Source organism: Protomyctophum bolini (genome assembly GCF_963924005.1).
Source record: "Protomyctophum bolini genome assembly, chromosome: 17".
In the NCBI taxonomy this organism is placed as follows: Eukaryota; Metazoa; Chordata; class Actinopteri; order Myctophiformes; family Myctophidae; genus Protomyctophum; species Protomyctophum bolini.
In genome coordinates this window covers 31,556,558-31,577,900 of record NC_137878.1, presented here as the reverse complement: position 1 = coordinate 31,577,900, position 21,343 = coordinate 31,556,558, and the positions used below count along the sequence as shown (strand labels likewise).

The window sequence follows — 21,343 nt, the reverse complement described above, 5'->3', positions numbered from 1 at the left end:
CGCACACGCACACACAAGCGTACATAGATGATCCACAGAGTTAAGAGTTAGACACGACACAACACAATTTCCACTCTCATCAACAGCAACGAGGAAATATGCGATTCTCAAGTGAACTGTGATTAATGATGATCAGAACAATGTTCTCAGGGAGCTACAGCTCCCTGTCGTTACGTTGAATTACTGACTGACTGACTGACTGATTGACTGACTTACTGACTGACTGACTGAGTCGTCTGCTGGAACACAGCCCAAATTACAACCAATAAAAAGGCAAAAGGAAGGACTTGGTTAAACATCCAATACTATAAAATCTCAGAGGGAAATATTGTAGCCTATACAGTAGCTTTACTCCACTACACTTTAGTTACTTTGATTATTATTACATAACATAATATTAAAAAATTCAGCCCTAGATTTTGGCCATTTGAAATTTACAAGCTCACAATGTGTCGCAAGGCCAGAAAAGTAGTTTTTTCCACTCAGTACCCTCTATAGATACTAGTAACAAAATTGAGTACTTTTTTTGCACCACTTAGGGATACAGTCAGATATTGGTTAAGTAGGCCTATTAATGAAGCGAGAGCAGTGTGCCACACATAAATTCACACTGTTTAACACCAGGGAGCAGCACGCCGATAAACATCGTGGCAGCCTCCCTAATGTGCGTGCATAAGTCAACAGCTTAAAACAATTACATAGATTACCATCATTAAATATGTCCTACGATGTGCACTCGATCGTGTGTGTGTGTGTGTGTGTGTGTGTGCTCGCGCTCGCGCGTGTGTGCGTGTGTGTGTTTGTGTCACAAAGATATCATCGTTGATTTGCTGTTGGGAAGAAGCCTTGTATCTCCAATTTTCAACTTTTAACTGCATGTTGTTTTGAAAAATTAATGCTCTACTAAGTCCACTTTATCATACGAGAGTGTCGGTAATGAACATAACCGATCTACACACAAGTTGAGGAAAACGAAATAAAAAACTAAGCTACGATGACTAAATATACTGACAATTTGGTCAACCGATAAAAACTAAATAGTAGATCTGCTACTTTCAGAATGCAAGTGTTAAATCAGCTATTATGATGACATCAAGGTCGGCCAAAATACATTTTAGTCTAAAATCTTATGACATTTACTCAACTAAAACTAGACTAACACTAAAGCGTTTCTGATTACTAGAATGTGAAATAAAACTAAATAAATGTTATTCAAAAGACTATGACTAAACTAAAATCTAAATTTGCTACCTGTCAAATTCAACACTGGCCTACTTACCATATGGACCCGATAAAGGATGCTGATGCCCAGGGACATGAACGGTTTGGAGAAGTCTATGACCTTCTCTCTCTCTGAGGTTATGGTGAAACCAGCTACAGCCAGGTCTGCTTTCTGTAGAGGGAGAGAGAGAGAGAGAGAGAGAGAGAGAGAGAGAAGAGAAGAGAAGAGAGGGGGAATGGCTCAGTCAAAGCAAAATGTTTCATTTTCCAACGCATAGCCTACAGTATACTGACAAATATTATATGGACATCTATATTGTCAGAACATGCAACATCATCACCTTTCATTTGTCACGTCTGACAGTGTGTTTCTCATGCAAATGTAAAACGTTGATTAACATTAATCTTGAAGTCCGCTATAGGATATGTAACGCACACGACGTGAAATTGGCTTTTCAAAATGTGATAATAATCAATAACTGATCTTTTTGACCTTGTCCTTTGACAAGTGCACCATCGTATGTCAGAGTATGATTTAGAGATGTAATTTTATATGACATTGCGTTGTTGGCCTTGTGTGGCGAATTGACGACGATACAGTTTATAGCACTGCAAGCAGCGAGTCGGGATCCATTTGTGGGTCTCGGACACACTTTTATGGGTCCCTTTATTATTATTAGTTTTGTTTCCAACATTTTTATTTCTTTATTATTATTTCAAAACATTTTCAATAACATCCCCCAAAAAAACAAAAAAACATCCTTGATTTAAAAACAGAATTCAGTGATTCTTTTCAGTAATGTCATGAAGAAATCAAAGAAATTCCATAAATTAGAAAACAAATGTTTAAGAATAGTGAAAGTGGCCGATCAACTAGTGATCTACAAGCTCGCTTTGCGCCGCGTTGTGAGCTTCTAGAGCTGTTATACTAGTTGGGGTCTCGGTGGGGCAAACGTCCGATCTCTCTTCTGGGTCACGGGCTAAAACGTTTGGGAACCACTGGTTTATAGCGTCGTCATCGCAGCAGGGAGGGTTTTAGACCAAGTCAAGGAGAGAACATGGATTAAAGCTAAATAAAATCTCACCACTGAAAATGTTTGCATGACCAAGTCTTAAATGTGTGATCTGTGAGACAGCATGAAAGGAGCCGCACCACACTGATTCATAAACAATCAACACAATAATGTAAAATGACGATGTTTTGGTAATATTGTCTCCTGGATGCTGTCACCCAGGTTAAATCACAGATTGAGGCTTTAACCTTTGCTTTCATATGAGATATCCGACCGAGACTATTACAGATTTTATGGAAGATGCTTCGGAAGATAATTTCTAGTTTAACCACATCAAACGCTCAAAAAAATTATAACTGAACATATAGACGATCTACAAGCTGTCAATGGGGGACACATTGACAGCGTGTTTTCACCGTCCAACATGGCTCCAAAGAAGACATGATGCTGACTTCTATGGAATCAAAAAGACTGAAATCAGTCGTGGACGACTGAGAACTTTAATCCATGAAAGAATGAACCAGAGAGAGTTCGAGAGAATGAACGAAGAGGTATTTGAGAGAATGTCAAGCAGATTGGTGTTGAAACAACAATCGACGGGGAAATCTTTAAACAGGAGCACAACATCAAAGAGGAGCGACGTGCGAGGGAAGGAGGGAGGGAGCAAGGGAGCAAGGGGAGGGAAGAAGTGCCACGGAGAGGTCACCGACGGAGAAGAAAGACAGCGGGTCAAACGGGGTCAGTGTGTCGCAAGACATGAAAGAGCAGCTGACACGTACTGTAGATAGTCGACCGCCACTGGGGAGAGAGAACGAGACAGCGAGAGAGAGTGAAGATGCAGAGAGCTGCGAAATGTCAAAGTGATGTGTACAAGTGTGCGTGCAAGTGTGTGTGTGTGTGTGTGTGTGTGTGTGTGTGTGTGCGTGTGTGTGTGCATGTGTGTACGTGCATGTGTGTGGTGTGTGCGTGCGTGCGTCAGAGAGAGACAGCTACCGAGAGAGAGAGATCCAGAACCCAAGAGAAAAATCAAAAGAACAAGCAAAGAATCAGAGGGAGCAAAAACAAAGAGAGTGAGAGAAAGAGAGAGAGAGAGAGACATGAGCAGCAGAAAACTAAATGTGTGACAGGCACAGGGTCATGTATTCCCATCATGCCTGTAGCTACAGTATACCACGGAGGACACCAAGGTCATGTTCTATATGTCTTCTGGGGGGTTTTAGCAACCTGAGCTGCAGTTCCACCTATTTTGTGACTACTCTTTCCACAACTCCCTGGCCGTGGCTTTGCACGACGTTTCAGTGTTTTGGGATAAGTGTACAAGTGAGAGACCTAAAGCTAAGTGCGCCTGGCTGGAGAGATAACGAAATACCACAGGATTAGCATGTCTGCTGCAGATGTTTACAAACTAGGTAACCTTGCCTTTTTTAATGAGATGAAAAAAGACAAAACTTAAGTTAATTGCTTTTGGAACCAAGGAAGAACGATTAAAAGTCAGCACTCGGCTTCAATCGGTAATGTAAAAAAAAGAAAAGAAAAACACAACCCAACCAGAAATCTCAGGCCTGAATTTCAGCAGCCACCCACATTAAGACAATTACAAAGTCAGAAGACTTATGCCTCAGCTGGATTTGGAAAGGAAGAAAATAAATTCTATTCATTTATCTACAGTAAATTCTTCTGTAATTCAATTCAATTTGTGTCAAGCGTCAAAGTTGTCTAAAGACACTTTCCATGTAGAGTAAAGGACCGACAGAGATCCCACCCAGAGCAAGCAAATACTGCGACAGTGGTAACCGTGTTGGGAGAGAGAAATAGAGAGAGAAGGAGAGACAGAGAGGAGCGGTGTCTCTCTAAATAAGTCTTTCCACCACCACGCGGAGGTTGTGGGTTGGAATCTACCATGGTGATTGGTGAATCCACCATGGTGAATCCGGTGTGGAGGGTGATATTTGTATACTGCACGTATCCCTATACGGGCTGGGGCGGCACCTGTCAGCAGGGAGTGTTTGGTGGGAGGAGTAGGACGAAGGCTACGACACGTCCTCCCGGTGCATGGGGGCTCCTCACTGGCAGGATATACACCAGCAGTGACAATACACTTAATGTGTGTGGGGAGGAACTAATTGGCACAAGGACTATGGTTTTTAGGTTTTATTTATTCGCACAATATTTTATATTAAAGTCATAATAACAACCCATCTGCAGATCTACTCACACATGTAGCCAACTGTGAATTAAACTACTATGTTTTGGATAAGAGTGTTTGTTTGTAGTTTGGTTTAAAGACTAGCAGAGATGGAGATTCTTTCAGTCTAGAATCAATAGCATTCCAAAGAGTAGACCCTCTATATCCTATTGAGAACTGCCTAAGGGAAGTACGACAATAAGGTATGTGCAGGTCCTTGGATTGACGTGTGGCATATGAATGGATATTTGAATTAAAAGAAAGGAAACAATTTTGATAGTCATAAATGCATTTGTACACAAATATACATATCTGTAAAGAATTTACCTCAGAGACAGACAAAATGTAAAATTTCTTGAAAAGAGGAGCAGATGGTTCAAATCGATCTGAGGAGGTTGCTAGTCTAACAAATCTTTTTTGAAGTAAAATAATGTTTTGAAGATGAGATGAATGAGTGCTAGCCCATATTATATTACAATAGGATAGGAAAAATTCAACTATAATACAGTGTTAAAAAACTACTTCTGTTCAACAATGTACACACCTTCCTAATTATGCCTACAGACTTCATTGCTACATGATCAATGTGTTTTTTCCAATTAAGTTTGTCATCAACTATGATCCTTAGCATAGCTCTTACCTTTATTACAAAATAAAATAAAATGTGATTTCTCTACATTTAATGACAGCTTGTTTGTCTGGAACCAGTTTGAGACACATGCTAAACCATAATTTGCTACCCTAAATAATATTTCAACATTATCATGTGAAATAATAATGTTTGTGTCGTCAGCAAATATAATTGAGAATAATCTAGGACAGGGGTTTTCAACCTTTTTATACTGAAGTACTACCACAGAAAATATCTGGCTCTCCAAGTACCACTACAATAACTGATGTACATGCAGGAGCGTAGACCTGCCCCATCCCATTCAGCTATTATTAACCTAGGAGGAAAATAAATGTATTCTTTAAATTGTTTTGTTTTTGTTCCTTTCCTAAGATAATTTTGCTGCTGCTCTGATGCACAACTGATTTATTTCTAATCGTGATCCGTTCTAAAATCTTACGGCTAGGTGTGCTGTCATGCTCATTTCAGCACGGCTGCATGGAGAGACTATTTCAACAAATTGCTTGGTCAGAACAATACATATAAGGGGGCCAAGTAAGACTAACTTGGGGCGAAAAGGAGAAAATCTATTCGATAGCCGCTGTCGGTTCAGAACTCTGAACGCTGCTCAAGTCTCCCAAGACCAGGAAGGTGGATCATATCACTCAAGTTCTCAGATCTTCCCACTGGCTTTCCTATCTGTCAAAGAGTTGATATAAAAACATTACTGCTGGTTTATAAAGCATTGACTGGCTGAGGATCAACATTTCGGTTATGTTATGATCCATATAGCTACAGGTCTGCTTTTTGACCCCAGAGTCAAAACTTACTGTAACACAGAGAAGCAGCTTTTAGTTTTTATGCTGCACTACATATCTGGAACGAAACTCCCAGAAAATTGCAGGTCTGCTAGAACCCTCAGTTCTTTTTAAATCAAAGCAGAAGACTTTTCAGGTTGCCAGTGCTGCCTTTTACAGAATCCCTTTGATTCATGTCTTGTACGGCACCGTGTATTTGATGTGTTATGGACTAGGACTCATGACGTCAGTATTTCAGGTTATTTTGAAGTATTTTGAAGCCGTGGCCCTCATTCCCATGCCCCTATCTGGTCATGGTCTGTGAACGTTGGTAAAAGAAGTTCTTGATAAGACGGTTGCGTAGGAGTAGACAGCCAACACACGAGAACACAAACAAAGATTCTCACAGACTGTCTTCAGTTACAGAAACAATGAAATGCAAAAAATATGTTTCAGTTGTGCACTCACCTTCATCAGTGTGGTCAGTGTGCGGCCGACTGAAACGTTATTTTGTGCATTAAATATCTTGAAGACAGTGTGCAGGGTTATTTTTTTTTAGGTCAATTTCAAGTTCCAGACCTCTAAGGGTCCCATTTAGAACCCCCTCAAGGGCTCCACTTTTGAGAACCACTATGTGTGTGTGAACTGTGAACATTAAGGAGACTGTGTAAATCTACACAAATCACAAACATGCTGAGAACATGGACATGGTACACTGAGTGAGCTTACAGTACACCACCACCACCACCAGCAGCACAGAATCAAATCCTTCAGTAAATGAGATAAGGCCTATAAATTCCCCACCAAGGCAAACATTGGCCTTATATCTCACAGTAATCCCCTTTCTTACCAGAAGGATCACAGCTTATCAGTGTCATTGGAAATGTGAGGTGAGGTTTACATGAACAGATTTAATAAAGAGTTGATTTCATGGCATAATAGCAGGTTGTTTGTGTGCATGTAAAGATGCGTAGATAATAGATAGATAATGTATACTATAGTCTACACAGCATGCAGTAGGCTACATATTTTATAATACTGTCAATTATTTTATTATGCTGTATGTTGAACCTATTCCACTTTGCATCTACATTTTAAGCTAACATTTAGCTTCAGTACGTCAATTATAAACCCTTCAACCAAGGTTCAAAGTCAACGCACCTGGTGCTCATACAATGTTCCTGTTACCCAACAAGACCAGATAAGGGTGAAGTGTGAATAATGTTTTTGGTTCTATTTGGAGATATTTGTCCGTTTATACAACACTGAAAGTACACGGTAGATGCAAACCTTGTATCTCCACATTTCATCTTTTATTTTATATTTTTTGTAAATGATCTGCCATCAAACAAGTGTTGCACAAAAGTAGTGAAAACAGCGGATCTACAAGCTCACAACGATGTGACTCGTGAACTTGTACTGTACATCGGCTATTTTCACCATTTAATATATTTTTAAATACCGCATCAACAAAACAAAAAAGAAACGTTTTGGATATACAAGGTATGCAACTTTGACAATTGCATATCATTTTACAAAGTGAACAATGGCCCATTGTTCTGTGTTTTCAAGGTTAATGAGGAGCTAGCAGGGGTCTGAGTGGAGAAAGGACTATTACTGTCTGTGCTGCGTGATTCTCCGGCATGTGGGAGAGTGACCATAGGGACATGCACTCTCTCTTTCCAATTAAAAAACACCTCTTCTTTCACCCAAGGTGAGTACAGCGTTGTTGGTTTAAAACAACGCTTATTTTTGTTTGAGCCAGGGTTAATGATGGCAGCTCTGTTCCATTTGTTTGAAAGCCCCCCCTCTTCAGTAAGTCAGTATAGGTAGGTTTCTTTTAATGGATTATTGATTTATATTATACAGAAGTATACTGTGCACAATGCAGAGGTCATAGTTTGCATTGTATCGTGCAGTATTCTGCAAGTAACTAAGTACATTTACTTAAGTACTGTACTTAAGTACAGTTTTGAGGTATTTGTAGGCGCTACTTGAGTATTTCCAATGATTGTATTTCTACTCCACTACATCTTAGATCCAAATATTGTACTTTTACTCCACTACACTTTTTTTTATTTTATTTATCCTTTTGAAATATATTTTCAATTAAGTATTCAATACATTTATTTGACAGCTTTAGTTACTAGTTACTTTGTAGATTTGGATTATTATTACAAAACATACATTAACCACAACCCTATATACATTTTAGGCCATTTGAAAATAGCCGATCTACAAGCTCACAATGCGTGAAAACATGAAAACATGAAATGGGACATTCTGCATAGTGAGTATTTTCTACTTTTGGTATTGTAAGTATAGGCCTACATTTTGATGCCAATACTTTTGTACATTTTAAAGTACATTTATATATATATTGCAGTATTGATACTTTACCTAAATAAATAAAAAAGTTTTTTTCCACTGGTTGTTAGAAATGATCATCCATGCATTTCTTTCTCACCTTTATTTATACTCGGAACACAGTTGAGGGCAAGCCCTCATTCTCAACGTACTGTACATGTCTTCAAGTCTGTATTACGCTAATTCCCTTTACATCTAATGCTGCTGCCATATTGCTGACCAGGCCCAGGAGATCCTTTCACATCACACCCATCTTGTTCTCCTTGCATTGGCTCCCAGTAAATTATAGGTCCAGTAAATGATAGGTGGCTGGTGATCCACCTTGGCTGGTGATCCAGCATGACAGTGTGTCACGGGTTCGAGTCCCGATCCCGACGAACTTTGCTGTGTGTGTTTCCCCCCCACCACCATCTCTCTCCCCGTTTTCTGTCTACCTACTGTACAAGTAGGTAGTAATAAAGGCAAAAAGCCCCAAAAATATTGTTAGAAAAAAATATATATATTTAAAAATTCTTGTCATCACACAGAACACTCCATGGCCAGGCACCCCCATATATTTGTGACCTGCGCCAACCATACGTTCCCAGAAGGTCTCTGAGATCCTCATCCAAAGCCCTGCTGTTGTTGCTCCCACAAAACTAAAACCTAAAGGTTACCGAGCCTTTGCTAGTTTTACCCCCAGGCTATGTATTGGAACGACCTCCCATATCACCTGAAATCTGTGGCCTCTGTGGACCTTTTAAAAAAACTTTTAAAGACCCACCTTTTCAGACAGGCCTTTGTAACATATACCGGTAGTCCTGTACTGATTCCTTGATTTTCACCAGTGCTGTTTTCTGATTCCTTGCTTTATTGTTTTATTGTTGACATGTTTTGCTTTTATAGAATTAATTTTATGACCTGGGCTGGCTTAGCGGTCCAGGCACCTTGGCTAGTAATCCAGCCAAGGTGCCCCTCCTATGTTCAGCTTTTGGTGTACGTGCTAACACATACTTTGTCCTACACAAACATTAAATGCCATTGACAATGAATGGACAATTTTGAGTAATCGTGTAAACACAAACAGTGCGTAATAACACAAACATCGAAGAAGAAGGTGATCGGAATGAGTTGATGTATGATGATGTACGATGATAAGATCGCCCCTCACTTCACATGGGTGTGATTTTATTTTATTTAACACCAATCTGAAGAATAGTTTCCGAGCAGCACTGCTGAATCTGTCGGCATGGGGCATCCAATCAGACACAGACATCAGTACAGCAGAGTGCGTTGTTTTTTTTATTTCTTTTTTGCCAATGGGTTCCCACATTGCTTCTACTTCAGGGGGGCAGTCAGACAGATATTTTGTGAAGCCACAAGGAAATCGGGATTTCCTGAAAGTTCATATAATGGCCTGTTGTGGCGCTGTCATTGGGCCCAAAAAAACCCATAGCCCCATAGAAGTCCATGTATTTGGGCCCAACTTCACCTAGACTGTATTACCTTAATAAACATGGTCATGAATACTTTCTGCTTCCAGTCACTAGTTTAAAGTCTCATTTCTAATATTCTAATATATATTCTAATATGTCATAATATTCTTTTTGGAAAATTATGGTCCCATTTATAAAAAAATGACCATAAAGTCGCGCATGTTCTGAGGGGCGTGGCTACCGTTACAGTCTATGAACGGGATCCCCCACCCACTCGAGTCAAAATAAAAACCAACGGAGAAGAAGCGGGGAAGTCCCACCTCGTTGTCTGGGCCAGCCAATGGCCAGCTGGGCCCAAACGGATCTAGAAAGATGGCGATGTACACAAGGAAGGACTGACGGGCTTCATTTTACGTTCATGTTAGACCCGGGGAACGCTTTGTCCATATTTTTTTACAGTCTATGTTCTACTTTAACAGAGGCTAGTTTTATGTGCCAAAAAGCCAAACGACTGCTTTACAACAACAGAGTTAGAAGTACTAAGCTGCGTAAGCTTCCATAGTGCTAATGAAGGATAAGGTAGATTACACAGAGCCCATGAGACACCTCTTTGCTCTTAAGTGCATTTAATTCACCAATTGACGGCCAAATTGACACTTAAGTGTCCATTTAAGTGACCATTTAACTGAACAGTCAAGAGTTAATTTACTAATTAATTTAAGAGCAGTCTGAAAACATGTAAAATCACACAAAAGATACCATGCTCCTTCAACTCTGTGGATGTCTTCCAATTTATCTCGGTTAAAACAAAGTCTAATTTAGGTTAATTTAAACAAGACCTCAGACACCTCTGCTCCTTAATTTGCATTTAATTAGCTGATGTGTTAACAATTCATGAGTACATTATTAATAATAATAGTGTTATAATAGTTACAATATCACACAAACAGTAAACAACAAATTATACACACCATACAAATGATATAGCTATGTTATTTGGGATTGCACTTTAGTCTTGGTTGATTAGGTGTAATCTAAACTAAGCGAGGAGATATAATCCATGGTGTGCTTTAAGTGGCCCCTCCTGGACTGAGATCTCAGACAGCTGTGTGCTCTTTAATTAGCACTTAATTGATTAACAAGCAGACACTTGTTCCGACGATTTCACCCACTTTCATCAGTCATTGAAGCCCTGATGAGGGAGCTGCATAGATGTGTGTGTGTGTGTGTGCCTGTGTGTGTGTGCGAGCGCACACGTGTATATTGGAGATAAATGCTTTCACAAAAAATTGAGAATAACATGGAAAGTGGCAATTTAAAATATAAATGGGTAGAACTGGAGAATCATAATTAGCATGTGTGTGTGCGCTACATTTACAGAAGCAGATGAGAATGTGTGTAAGAAGACCTCTAAGCTTTTGTGTAGTTTAAGGAAATGAGCCGTGACATTGTGTATCTATATATATATGCATTTAGCAGACACTCTTATCAAGAGCGACCAAATCACGAGAGAACAAACAAACTTTGTCGATGGACATATATTTCTGCAAGACCACTGAAACGTTGCATCTTGATGTCGCGAGGCAGACACACCGTCAGCACTAGCAACATACGCACGCACGCGCAAAGTTTCCAAATAAATGTAGTGGAGTAAAAGTAAAACTATTACTCCAGTAAACTACAAATACCTCAAAATTGTACAGTACAGTACTTAAGTAAATGTTCATAGTTACTTTCCCCCACTAGCAGCACGCTTGGAGCCCTGAGAGGCGCCCCTGAGGGAGTGTCCGCACTCATATGCACGAAGCCGCAGCTGCTGCCGACTCAACGCCATTCGAGCCGCACATCGATTTGCACAGAATAGTAAATAATACTGTAGGACTGAGTTGACATGGTCCACGTCTAGAAATGTCGACGATATGCAACGTTTGTGCGATTAAATAACGCCCACAATAGCGTTCTTGCAATTTGCAGAAACGTACAGCTCTAATGTTTTCTCTGGCTGGCGAACAGGCTCTTCAACTTACATCCAAAGTGCAAGGTCAGAGTAAAACCTAGTCCAGGACCTTTTTGTGCAAAGGAGTTTGAGTTTGAAAATATATATATTCAAAGATTTGCACAGATTTTCATGATCTTAAAAGCATGTGTGTGTGTGTGTGTGTGTGTGTGTGTGTGTGTGTGTGTGTGTGTGTGTGTGTGTGTGTGTGTGTGTGTGTGCGTGCGTGCGTGTATGTGTAGGATGCTGAAGGATCCTGATTACAATCTAAGTCCCATATGATTAGCTTATTAACTGCTTACTTGAGCTGCCCCCATAGCCAATGCCATTTCATCACACACAAGCATGCACGTTAGCTTAAGAGAGAGCAGTGACAATTATAAATATTACATTTTAAATGCCAGTGGCTGTCATTGCCCCAATGTTGAAATGTAAATATGCCCGTGTATATTTCTCATGGTTCTGCTGCCGTCAGTTGCTATAATACTTTAATGGTGGGTTGTCACATTCACAATGTCCACCAATTTCTGTTAGTTACTGGGAGCACGTCAGTTATTATAAAATAACTGTACGACGGGGCTGCTTATTGCTTTTTTCAAGCCTGAACAGCAAAACACATGATTTCTAGAAGACTAGAGTAGTAACTACCCGTTATCAGAGTACCTGAAGACCAGTCTATTACGTCAGACATGCATAATGCACCAATTTGGGAGAGTTTCTTAATCTCCATATATGGGCAAAAAGTGGGCACGCATGCACGGTAGTACGAACGCACGCACACACACACATTTATAGGAAAACTTGCCTCAATCTGGACGCTCTAACCACTAAAATCAGATATCAAACCTTTATATCACTCGCAATGTCCACATGTCTGGATTTCTGCATCACGAGTCGAAAGCCTTTGGCTGTTGGAAATGTACTATATAAATATAAGTTGATTGATATATGGCATGAAGGGCGAATCTCTATTCTTCCACCGGTTGCTGTGTTGTTGTTGTCTGCACGGTTGTGTAAATAAGTCTACTCATTCCTACTGTCATTACCATAGCAATCATTGCTGATACGTTGGCAATGTTGACAAGTTTGACCTGATCCCTTGCAAATAACAGCGTGGACAGGCCATCCTAAAAAGATCATATTTGAGAAACAAAATTAGATTTTTTTTGTAGACAAATCCAAAGACTTATTTACCACTAGAGCGGTGCCCGTTGGATACAGCGGTGCCCGTTGGGCACTGACCTACTTGGAACGATGCAAGTTGTAAATGCAGACATCAGAATGATGTCAGAACAGGCCAGCTCCATATGGACACTGGGCAGGGCCCCTGTCCAGAGCCCGGGCAGAGGCCATTTTGGGGTGGTCCTGAATTTACTGTAAAGTCAGTGGGGCGAACGGTTCTTGAGTTGCGTGGATTACAACAGTACGCACACACACAGACATAGACTTGGTGCATTTCTAGTGGGATGGCTAACCCGCAAAGACCCGCAAAAGTCCTTATGCACACCTACGGAAGGACAGGTGCGTCAGAGCAATGAACTGCAGAAGAGGAGGAAAGAGGGGAGTCCAACACTGTCTAAACTTACAAAACTGTTATTGATGCAACGTTTTGGTTGGTCGGACCTTCGTCAGGCATCCATGGCAGGCAGCCATGCCCGACATCAGTAACAGTTGTGTAAGTGAAGACAGTGTGTGGGGACTCATTTTATATAAATATCTCCGCTCCCCTTTTCCCTCTAAACGTAATCTCTTCATTATCCGGTCTTAATGAGTTCTCTCTCTTCTGATTGGAAGAAATTGGTGTCCCGCCTGAAAATGCATTTTATGGAGAGATACAGGGACGGGGAGATCTCTGTGACTGAACAAACTATCTATTCTATAGCAATGATTACTATTAGAATATTTAACGTTTTAACTTGCAGCACCTTTAACGTACCCACGTGACACGACGTCTCAGAATGGTGTATTTGCACAAGGGATCTGTCATATTTAGGTGCCGTGGTTTTAATTAGCAAGTGTTTCCGATTCTTACTCAGATAATTTTTCTGATTAGATAATAAACGACTGTAATTAGTAACAAAGGCACATGATTAATAACTTAATGACATTATTAGTTAAAACCGTTTTCTCACACAGACCAACACATGCAATGGCTCACACATGATGATGTGTCAGTTCCACGGGAGCTGTTGACAAGCCGTTAAGTGGTTTCGGCGGTTTCCAATTTCCCAATTTAGCTTTCCTCCATTGTGCGCTCAAGGACAGTGCCGTTTAACTCAAATGATCCTAATTAAGATGAACTATTTCACAAGAGGTTATGTGGGGGAAACAGCTGGCCTGAGTGACGGGATCACTTCTGTTAATTTATGTATGCAGATCCCCATTAGCTACAACAGAAGCAATACTTATTTTCCTGGGGTCCTCAGTGCACCAAACATTACAGTACATTTAAATCACGACATTATCAAAACACAACAAAACAATATCCCAATGCAATCCGTTATGAGCTTGTCGATCAGATTTTACAGAGTTTCTCTGTGTCAGGTAACCTGAAGTCACACCTGCGTATCCACACTGGAGAAAAGCCATACCACTGTAAACAGTGTGACAAGAGTTTCAGTAAGTCAAGTCATCTGAAGATACACCAGCGTATCCACACTGGAGAAAGACCTTACCACTGTAAACAGTGTGACAAGAGTTTCAGTAATTGGAAGACACACCTGCGTATCCACACTGGAGAAAAGGCCATACCACTGTAAACAGTGTGACAAGAGTTTCAGTCAGTCAAGTCATCTGAAGATACACCAGCGTATCCACACTGGAGAAAAGCCATACCACTGTAAACAGTGTGACAAGAGTTTCCGTCTGTCATCTGAAGAAACACCAGCGTATTCACACAGGAGAAAAGCCATACCACTGTAAACAGTGTGACAAGAGTTTCCATCAGTCAAGTGATCTGAAGAAACACCAGCGTATCCACACTAGAGCTCTTCACGGGTCCAAACAAATGGTCCCAAAATCCGAAATTAATCTGTGAGATTACCGATTCTGACCAGTTCCGAAAACATTTTCAAAGAGGAAACGGAATGGATCCGTGACTATTTCATCCGATTCCGATCTGTTCCGAGATTTCTTTCAAATGGCGGAGCCGAGCCTGTCCGAGATCCGATTATTTCCGACATTCCAAGAGACCCGACCCAGCCAGGCAGACATAAATGTGGACATAATGACCAATTACCATTTTATTATTAAAGCGCAAGAGAGAGAGACACACACACACACACACACACACACACACACACACACACACACACACACAGAGAGACAGAGAGAGAGGTTCCCTGCAGGCTGCAGCAGAGGGTAAGAGAGACCACATTTGAGACAGATTCTCATTCCAGGCAATGCATCGCTGTGGAGTGCTTTCACTTTCTTAGCACGATCAAAGTTTTCACTTTTATAATGTCTCAAAGATGGCAGTTTGCATGAAAATTTTAATTACCAGATTAAAATTATATTAAAGAAAGACGAAATGTCACGTTCTGTCACAGGCAGGGGGTGGAGAAATTAACGTAACTGTGTTCCTGGTATTAATACGGTTAAAAAAAGTTTTTGTAACCTGTGGTTTGTGCTCTGATTTGCCTGTAGACTGTGAGGATAAGAGTCCACCAATCCCATTATGACCAGGGCCGGACTTACCGTTGGGCGGCTGGGTAGCCCAAAATTACAGCGAAATACCCTAATTATTTTCCGGCCGCACGGCTTCGCCAAAACGCACCGTACAGCCCAGGGGGGCCCTGTAATTTTGTCTAGCCCGGGGGCCCTTGGGAGGGTTAATCCGGCCTTGGGTATTATAGGGGCTTGGCTTTTTGATTCCAGGCTAACGCTCAGGATTGTTATTTGTTTCCTTTGTTAATTAAATGCAAGCCTGTAAAGCCCTTTGAGGCTGCAACAATGTATACATAAATGTGCTTTGACTTGTCTCTTCTGTGTTTGCAAGTGTTGCTATTTCTTTCAAATCTCCTCTACCCTCTCCTCTCCTCTCCTCTCTACTCACCCTGTTGATGAGTTCTCCCACCATGCCAGTCCAGGAGCCATTGGGTTCTGGAGCTCCGTACAGGCCGTCGTCGACCAGTTTGATCTTGAAGGAGAACTTCAGGATATCTGCCAGCTCCCTCAGCATGTCGACACAGAAGCCTTCATACTGGTCATTTCCATGGAGCTCCTGGTGGTTGGCCTTACGCATCACATAGGGGTTTTCCTGGATATCAGTCAAACAATTAGTCCATACTGTATAGTACCTACTGTACCAACCAATCAGTCAGTCAGTCAGTCAGTCAGTCAGTTGATCAATCAATACATTGAACAATTAGCCTATGAAGTACTCAATCAATAAAAAACAAGCCATAATTAATAAACCAATCAACAAATCACTTACTCAATCAGTCAATTAACCAATACAGTAATGAATCAATAGATCAATCAGGTTATCAACCAGGCAATCAAATCAACCAATTTATCAATGCCATGGAATCAATTTACTTCCACTAAATCAATTAATCTCACAAAACAATGAATTACAAATCAATCAATCAATATTTCTATAGCACGTTTTATAGATTTTAATAATTTATAGGCTATACATTGTATAGCCTATAAAGTATATATATAGCATAGCAGTAAGGTTAAACTCATTGTTTTCTGAACAATTTATTCCCATGATTAGTGATTTTCTAATGAATCTATATATAATTAAATTAATTATGTAATTACTATACACTAACGTGTGTGTGTGTGTATGTGTGCGTGCGTGCGTGCGTGCGTGGCGTGCGATTTACCAGTATGGTGGTCACAATGAGGGTCTTGTTGGCCAGTGTCTCAGAGGTGTTGAGAACCAGCAAGGAGGAATTCATGAACAACGTGTTGTTGGAGTACCAGACGCCAATCTGCCCATCACATAAAGGAGAGAGAGATTCAGACAGACAGCTCCATGTCCAGACAGAGAGCAAACGCCAGTAGAATGCTTAATCAATATGCAACAATCAATGAGGGATCTCCTCCTTCAGCATGGTCGTATATATACACACATACGCCGCAGGTCGCAGGTCTGCTGACCTCCCGGTGACTCCGTTTGACCCCGTGACCTATGGACCTCATGCTCTTTGTGTTGTTTTTAAGTGATTAACCGTTAGCCGGATAATACACTGTCAGGCTAGTGGCTATACCGGTGGTGTAAAAGTAACTAAGTACATTTACTCAAGTGCTGTACTTGAGTACAACTTTGAGCTAGGCCTATTTCTGTTTTACTTCCCAATGTATGAATGAATGAACCATTGTAAAGCGCTTTGAGCACTTGGAAAAGCGCTATAAAATGCATTATTATTATCTACTTGATTATTTACTTGAGCATTTCCAATTTCCAATATTGTACTTTTACTCCACTACTACTGCTAGTTACTACAAGTTAGTTTTTAGTTTTGGATTATTATTACAAAACATACATTACCCACATCAGCCCTATATAGGCCTACTGTACATTTCGGCCATTTGAAAATAGCCGATCCACAAGTTCACAATGCGTCGCATTGCGTCTCACAGGGAAGGCCTGGAGTCAATGTCTACCAGACTGGATAAGGCCAGTCCACTGAAGGACACCGTTATTACTTTTTAAAATTATATTCATCTCGTTATTTGTACGTGATAATATAAAAAAGCACTGAAATTATTAATAATAAAAAAGCACATTGTAAAGGATAGCGCTATAGCATACAGTAGTAAATAGCGTTTACGATGATAATGATGATGATGATGATGGATGAATTGCATTTTTATAGAGCTTTTCCAAGTGCTCAAATCGCATTACAATGGTTCATTCATTCATTTATACATTGGGAGGTGAAGCGGCAAACAGTCGACGCCAGCGGCTTCAGCTCACACACCAATGGTGGCAAGCTAACATCGACCGACTCATTGGAGTCAATGTGGGGTTCAGTGTCTTGCACAAGGACACTTTGACATGTGGACAGGATTCGAACCCCCGACGCACGGATCATTGGATGACCTACTGTACCTCCTGAGCCACAGCTGCCCAATGATGATTACTATTATTACTACACTATTATTATTATTACTTTATATCAATCACGGTTTGTTTTAACAGTGGGCAACAGCCTGGAGTATTTTCCGGAAGTGTGTTATTTGTCTATGGGACTCTCTCTTGGGGATAGCAGGCAAAGAGGCGATGCTTGAAAAGTGGGCGGAGGAACATCGTTCAAAAACATGAAAATATTTAATGTTTTGGACGACATCGTCCGGCGATAGCCAATCAAATTCATGTGTTGCTGTGTTTACCCTCCATGCGGAACCATACCACCGAAATGTGGTTCCTAGTTCCACTTTGCAATGTAAGTTTACTGGACCACAACAGCGTCATTTTACATGCGCTTCAAAGCGAGGACATGTATGGAAATGACAGGAGGAACGCACACTAGGAGATTTTGTCACCGCTGTTCGCCCGCTGTTAAAACGTAGGATCAGACTAGCTGGACGTGTCTAAAGCAGGCCATATACTCTCTAAGACACCATTGAGAACCAAAGCCAAGCCCGGTATAGACTAGTAAATCTTTTTGTCACTCCATGCCCACTAGACTGCCACTCTGCCAGTTAGAGAGCTACAGTCTCTCTGGGGAACAAACAATAAAGCAATACTGGTGCCATTCTATTGTGAAAACACTATAAAACATCCTACAAAACTCCCCACACAAAACCAGGTTACAGGTGAAAATAAATCACAGTACAGTGTGTTTTATGTAAATAAAAATGTCAACTTTTTCTACATTTCTTGCGCACAGCGGCAGCCATTTTGACCTTTCAATTGGTATCACAAGGTCAAAACCTACTAAATGGCTGGACTGCTAAATGGCTGGACTGCTAAAGGACGCGTTTAATCTGAAATAAAGGGAGTGGCGACACTCAGCCAAGGCGAGTGATGAAGTTATCTAGGATATTATATTACAGTATATTGCAATATTCCATTCTTATTCAGGCAATAAGTTTGGAATGAGCATATATATATAGTGGAACAGATGTAAATGCCTTTGGAGGACAGTGAGGACATAATTGAAGACCCCTGCGGGAGTAGTTGAGACTGTGGAGAATGGCCCCTGATGATGCAATAGGAAACTGTTTGAAAGACCAATAGCCAATGGGGAAACTCCAACACTGAGCTGGCCGATCAGTGGTGTAACTTTGTCAGTCAGTCAGTCAGTCAGTCAGTCAGTCAGTCAGTCAGTCAGTCAGTCAGTCAGTCAGTCAGTCAGTCAGTCAGTGACAGTTGTATGTACAGTATAAGGCAGCATGGCTCCGCTGTTGCGGCCCGGCCAAAAATAAGTAATATAATAAGTAAGTATATTACAAGGAGATAATAGGAGGCTATATGGCTCAATTTAGGGGCCTTTTATTGCATACTTAACTAGCTAGTGACCCCATTTAACCCTGCGGTGATGGTTATTGATCTCAGCTTTAGATGTTCTCTTGGGTGCTTCCGTAGGATTCTATATAGCTAATGACATATGGGTGATATTTCTTCATGTATTCTAAAGGGAAGTGAGCAGCCTGCTTTCCTGTTATTTTCTCTTTTCATTGGGACGGGCAGAGATATAAAAAGACAGCAGTGGCATTTGGTATCAACCTCAATCAACCTTCTTAATTCCAAGGACCCCCAGTTTGATAATGTGCCGTCAACGGTCAGTGTAAATGTTGGGTCCCGACTATCAATCCCAGGAACTACAACAGGGACCCCTGGGGGTCCCTGGACTCCACTGTGAACCATATCTCCACATGTGAACAATCAACATCTGATTCCTGGCCCTAAATGGCATTTTCATCTGGAATCATTGTTTTGCGAATTGATTTCTATAATGATTCTTTAAATTATTATATATATTTTTTTATTTTTTATTTTAGGGGTATGTTTTATGGTTTAAATTACTTTGGTATTATGATCCTATTGGAAATGATGAACTATCATGCTAGCTTTGTAATCAGACAAGACTTGAGTGCTCGCATATACCCACTGACTATATTCCACTGCAGCATCACTGTACATGATTCTTCACTGTCCTTTTAATCTAAAAAACAACAACACTTGAACGATTTACTTTTAGTTATTTTTATTTCTTAGTTATTTTTATTTCTTCTCTCCATCATAAAGGATGATCATTCTAGGGACATTAATTTAAGTGTACTACATGCACCACTGTAATGCCTTAAGAGAGAAATATTAATGAACCAAGGAGAGCATAAATCATAGACTACACCAATTTCACAAAGCTTTCCCTGGAGACTAGTTTGCTATGCGAATGAAAACCAATGGACCAGGAGCTTTTCATATAGTCTGAGGTGGGGGATCCCCCCGCCCCTTAAGACCTCACTTGTCTCTGCACCCCTCTTGTAATGCTCATGGCTCCTCATGGCTGCCTTACACTTTGGAAACCATTGCAATATAGTAGGTTATATCAGTGGTTCCCAAACCTTTTAGCTCGAGACCCCAAAATAGCAAATCTACAAGCTCACAACGCGTGGCTTTGTGCAATGTTGCTATTTTCGCTAAACTTTGTTTTTTTGGGTTTTTTTATGGAAATAATTGTATTTTATTCATGAAATCTTTTTGGAAAATGCTGGAATTGTTTTTAATTGATGCAAAGTTGTGATCTTTGTTTTAAATAGATTTTTAATCATTTGAAACGGTACTCACTGTTTGGGTGGGTTATATTATGTTGTTCGGTCAAAAACTCCTAATATCTGATGAGAATCTAAAAGTCAAGATGACTTGGAAATTGTAGACATGTACACCGAGTCTCTGCAGAAAATAGCAATCTACGCATAAGCTCACAAAGTGCCACGTCGCTTTGTGAGCTTATAGATTTGCTATTTTCGCAGAATGTCCACCCCAGAATAGGAACGCTATAGGGCTTCTTTTGTTAGAAAATATAAATTCGTAAATAGCAGGAGATAATGGGAGCTACACCTCAATTTAGGGGCTTTTTACTGCATACTTAACTAGCTAGTGACCCCATTTGACCCTGTGGTGATGGATATTGATCTTTGTTCTTTTAATGTTCTCCTGGCTGCTTCCTCAGGATTCTAGAGCTAATGAGACATGGCTTTTGTTCAGATTTCTTTTTTTCTAAAGGGAAGTGCATGGGACAGACAGAGAGAGCTGACTAGACATACTGGACATAAGACCCCCGACACTTTATTGCGTTTGCGCGCCCAGTGAATGAACACGCTTGCGTTCAGCGCACCGCCAGGACTATCGCCGACTGCTCCCATAGAGTTATAAGGCTGTTCCCATAGAGTTAAAAGGCTGCTCCCATAGAGTTATAAGGCTGCTCCCATAGAGTTAAAAGGCTGCTCCCATAGAGTTATAAGGCTGCTCCCATAGAGTTAAAAGGCTGCTCCCATAGAGTTAAAAGGCTGCTCCCATAGAGTTATAAGGCTGCTCCCATAGAGTTAAAAGGCTGCTCCCATAGAGTTAAAAGGCTGCTCCCATAGAGTTAAAAGGCTGCTCCCATAGAGTTAAAAAAAGCAACAGCTGTACCTACAGTATTTGAAATAGTCTCGCACAGGCCCTGCAAGCTGCAGGCCCCATGGGGCTTAAGCTCCAGTTAAATTACATTGTTAATCCGAGGCTCCATACCAGTCTACCAAGCAATCTTCGTTCCTACTCTCACCTATGGTC

General features: G+C 40.7%; 1 protein-coding gene across 1 annotated transcript in view; it reads right to left on the bottom strand.

Moving 5' to 3' along the window:
- Nucleotides 1–21,343, bottom strand: part of LOC308331715 (glutamate receptor ionotropic, kainate 5-like) — a gene marked incomplete at its 3' end in the record, with an annotated part of 177,684 nt that overhangs the window by 31,927 nt on the left and 124,414 nt on the right. The window contains exons 11-13 of the mRNA XM_080787207.1: nucleotides 16,440–16,547; nucleotides 15,659–15,862; nucleotides 1,280–1,393 (exon numbers count right to left, since the gene is read on the bottom strand). Of these exons, the coding sequence (XP_080643333.1) occupies nucleotides 1,280–1,393; nucleotides 15,659–15,862; nucleotides 16,440–16,547 (426 nt within the window). The remainder of the gene's footprint in view (nucleotides 1–1,279; nucleotides 1,394–15,658; nucleotides 15,863–16,439; nucleotides 16,548–21,343) is intronic.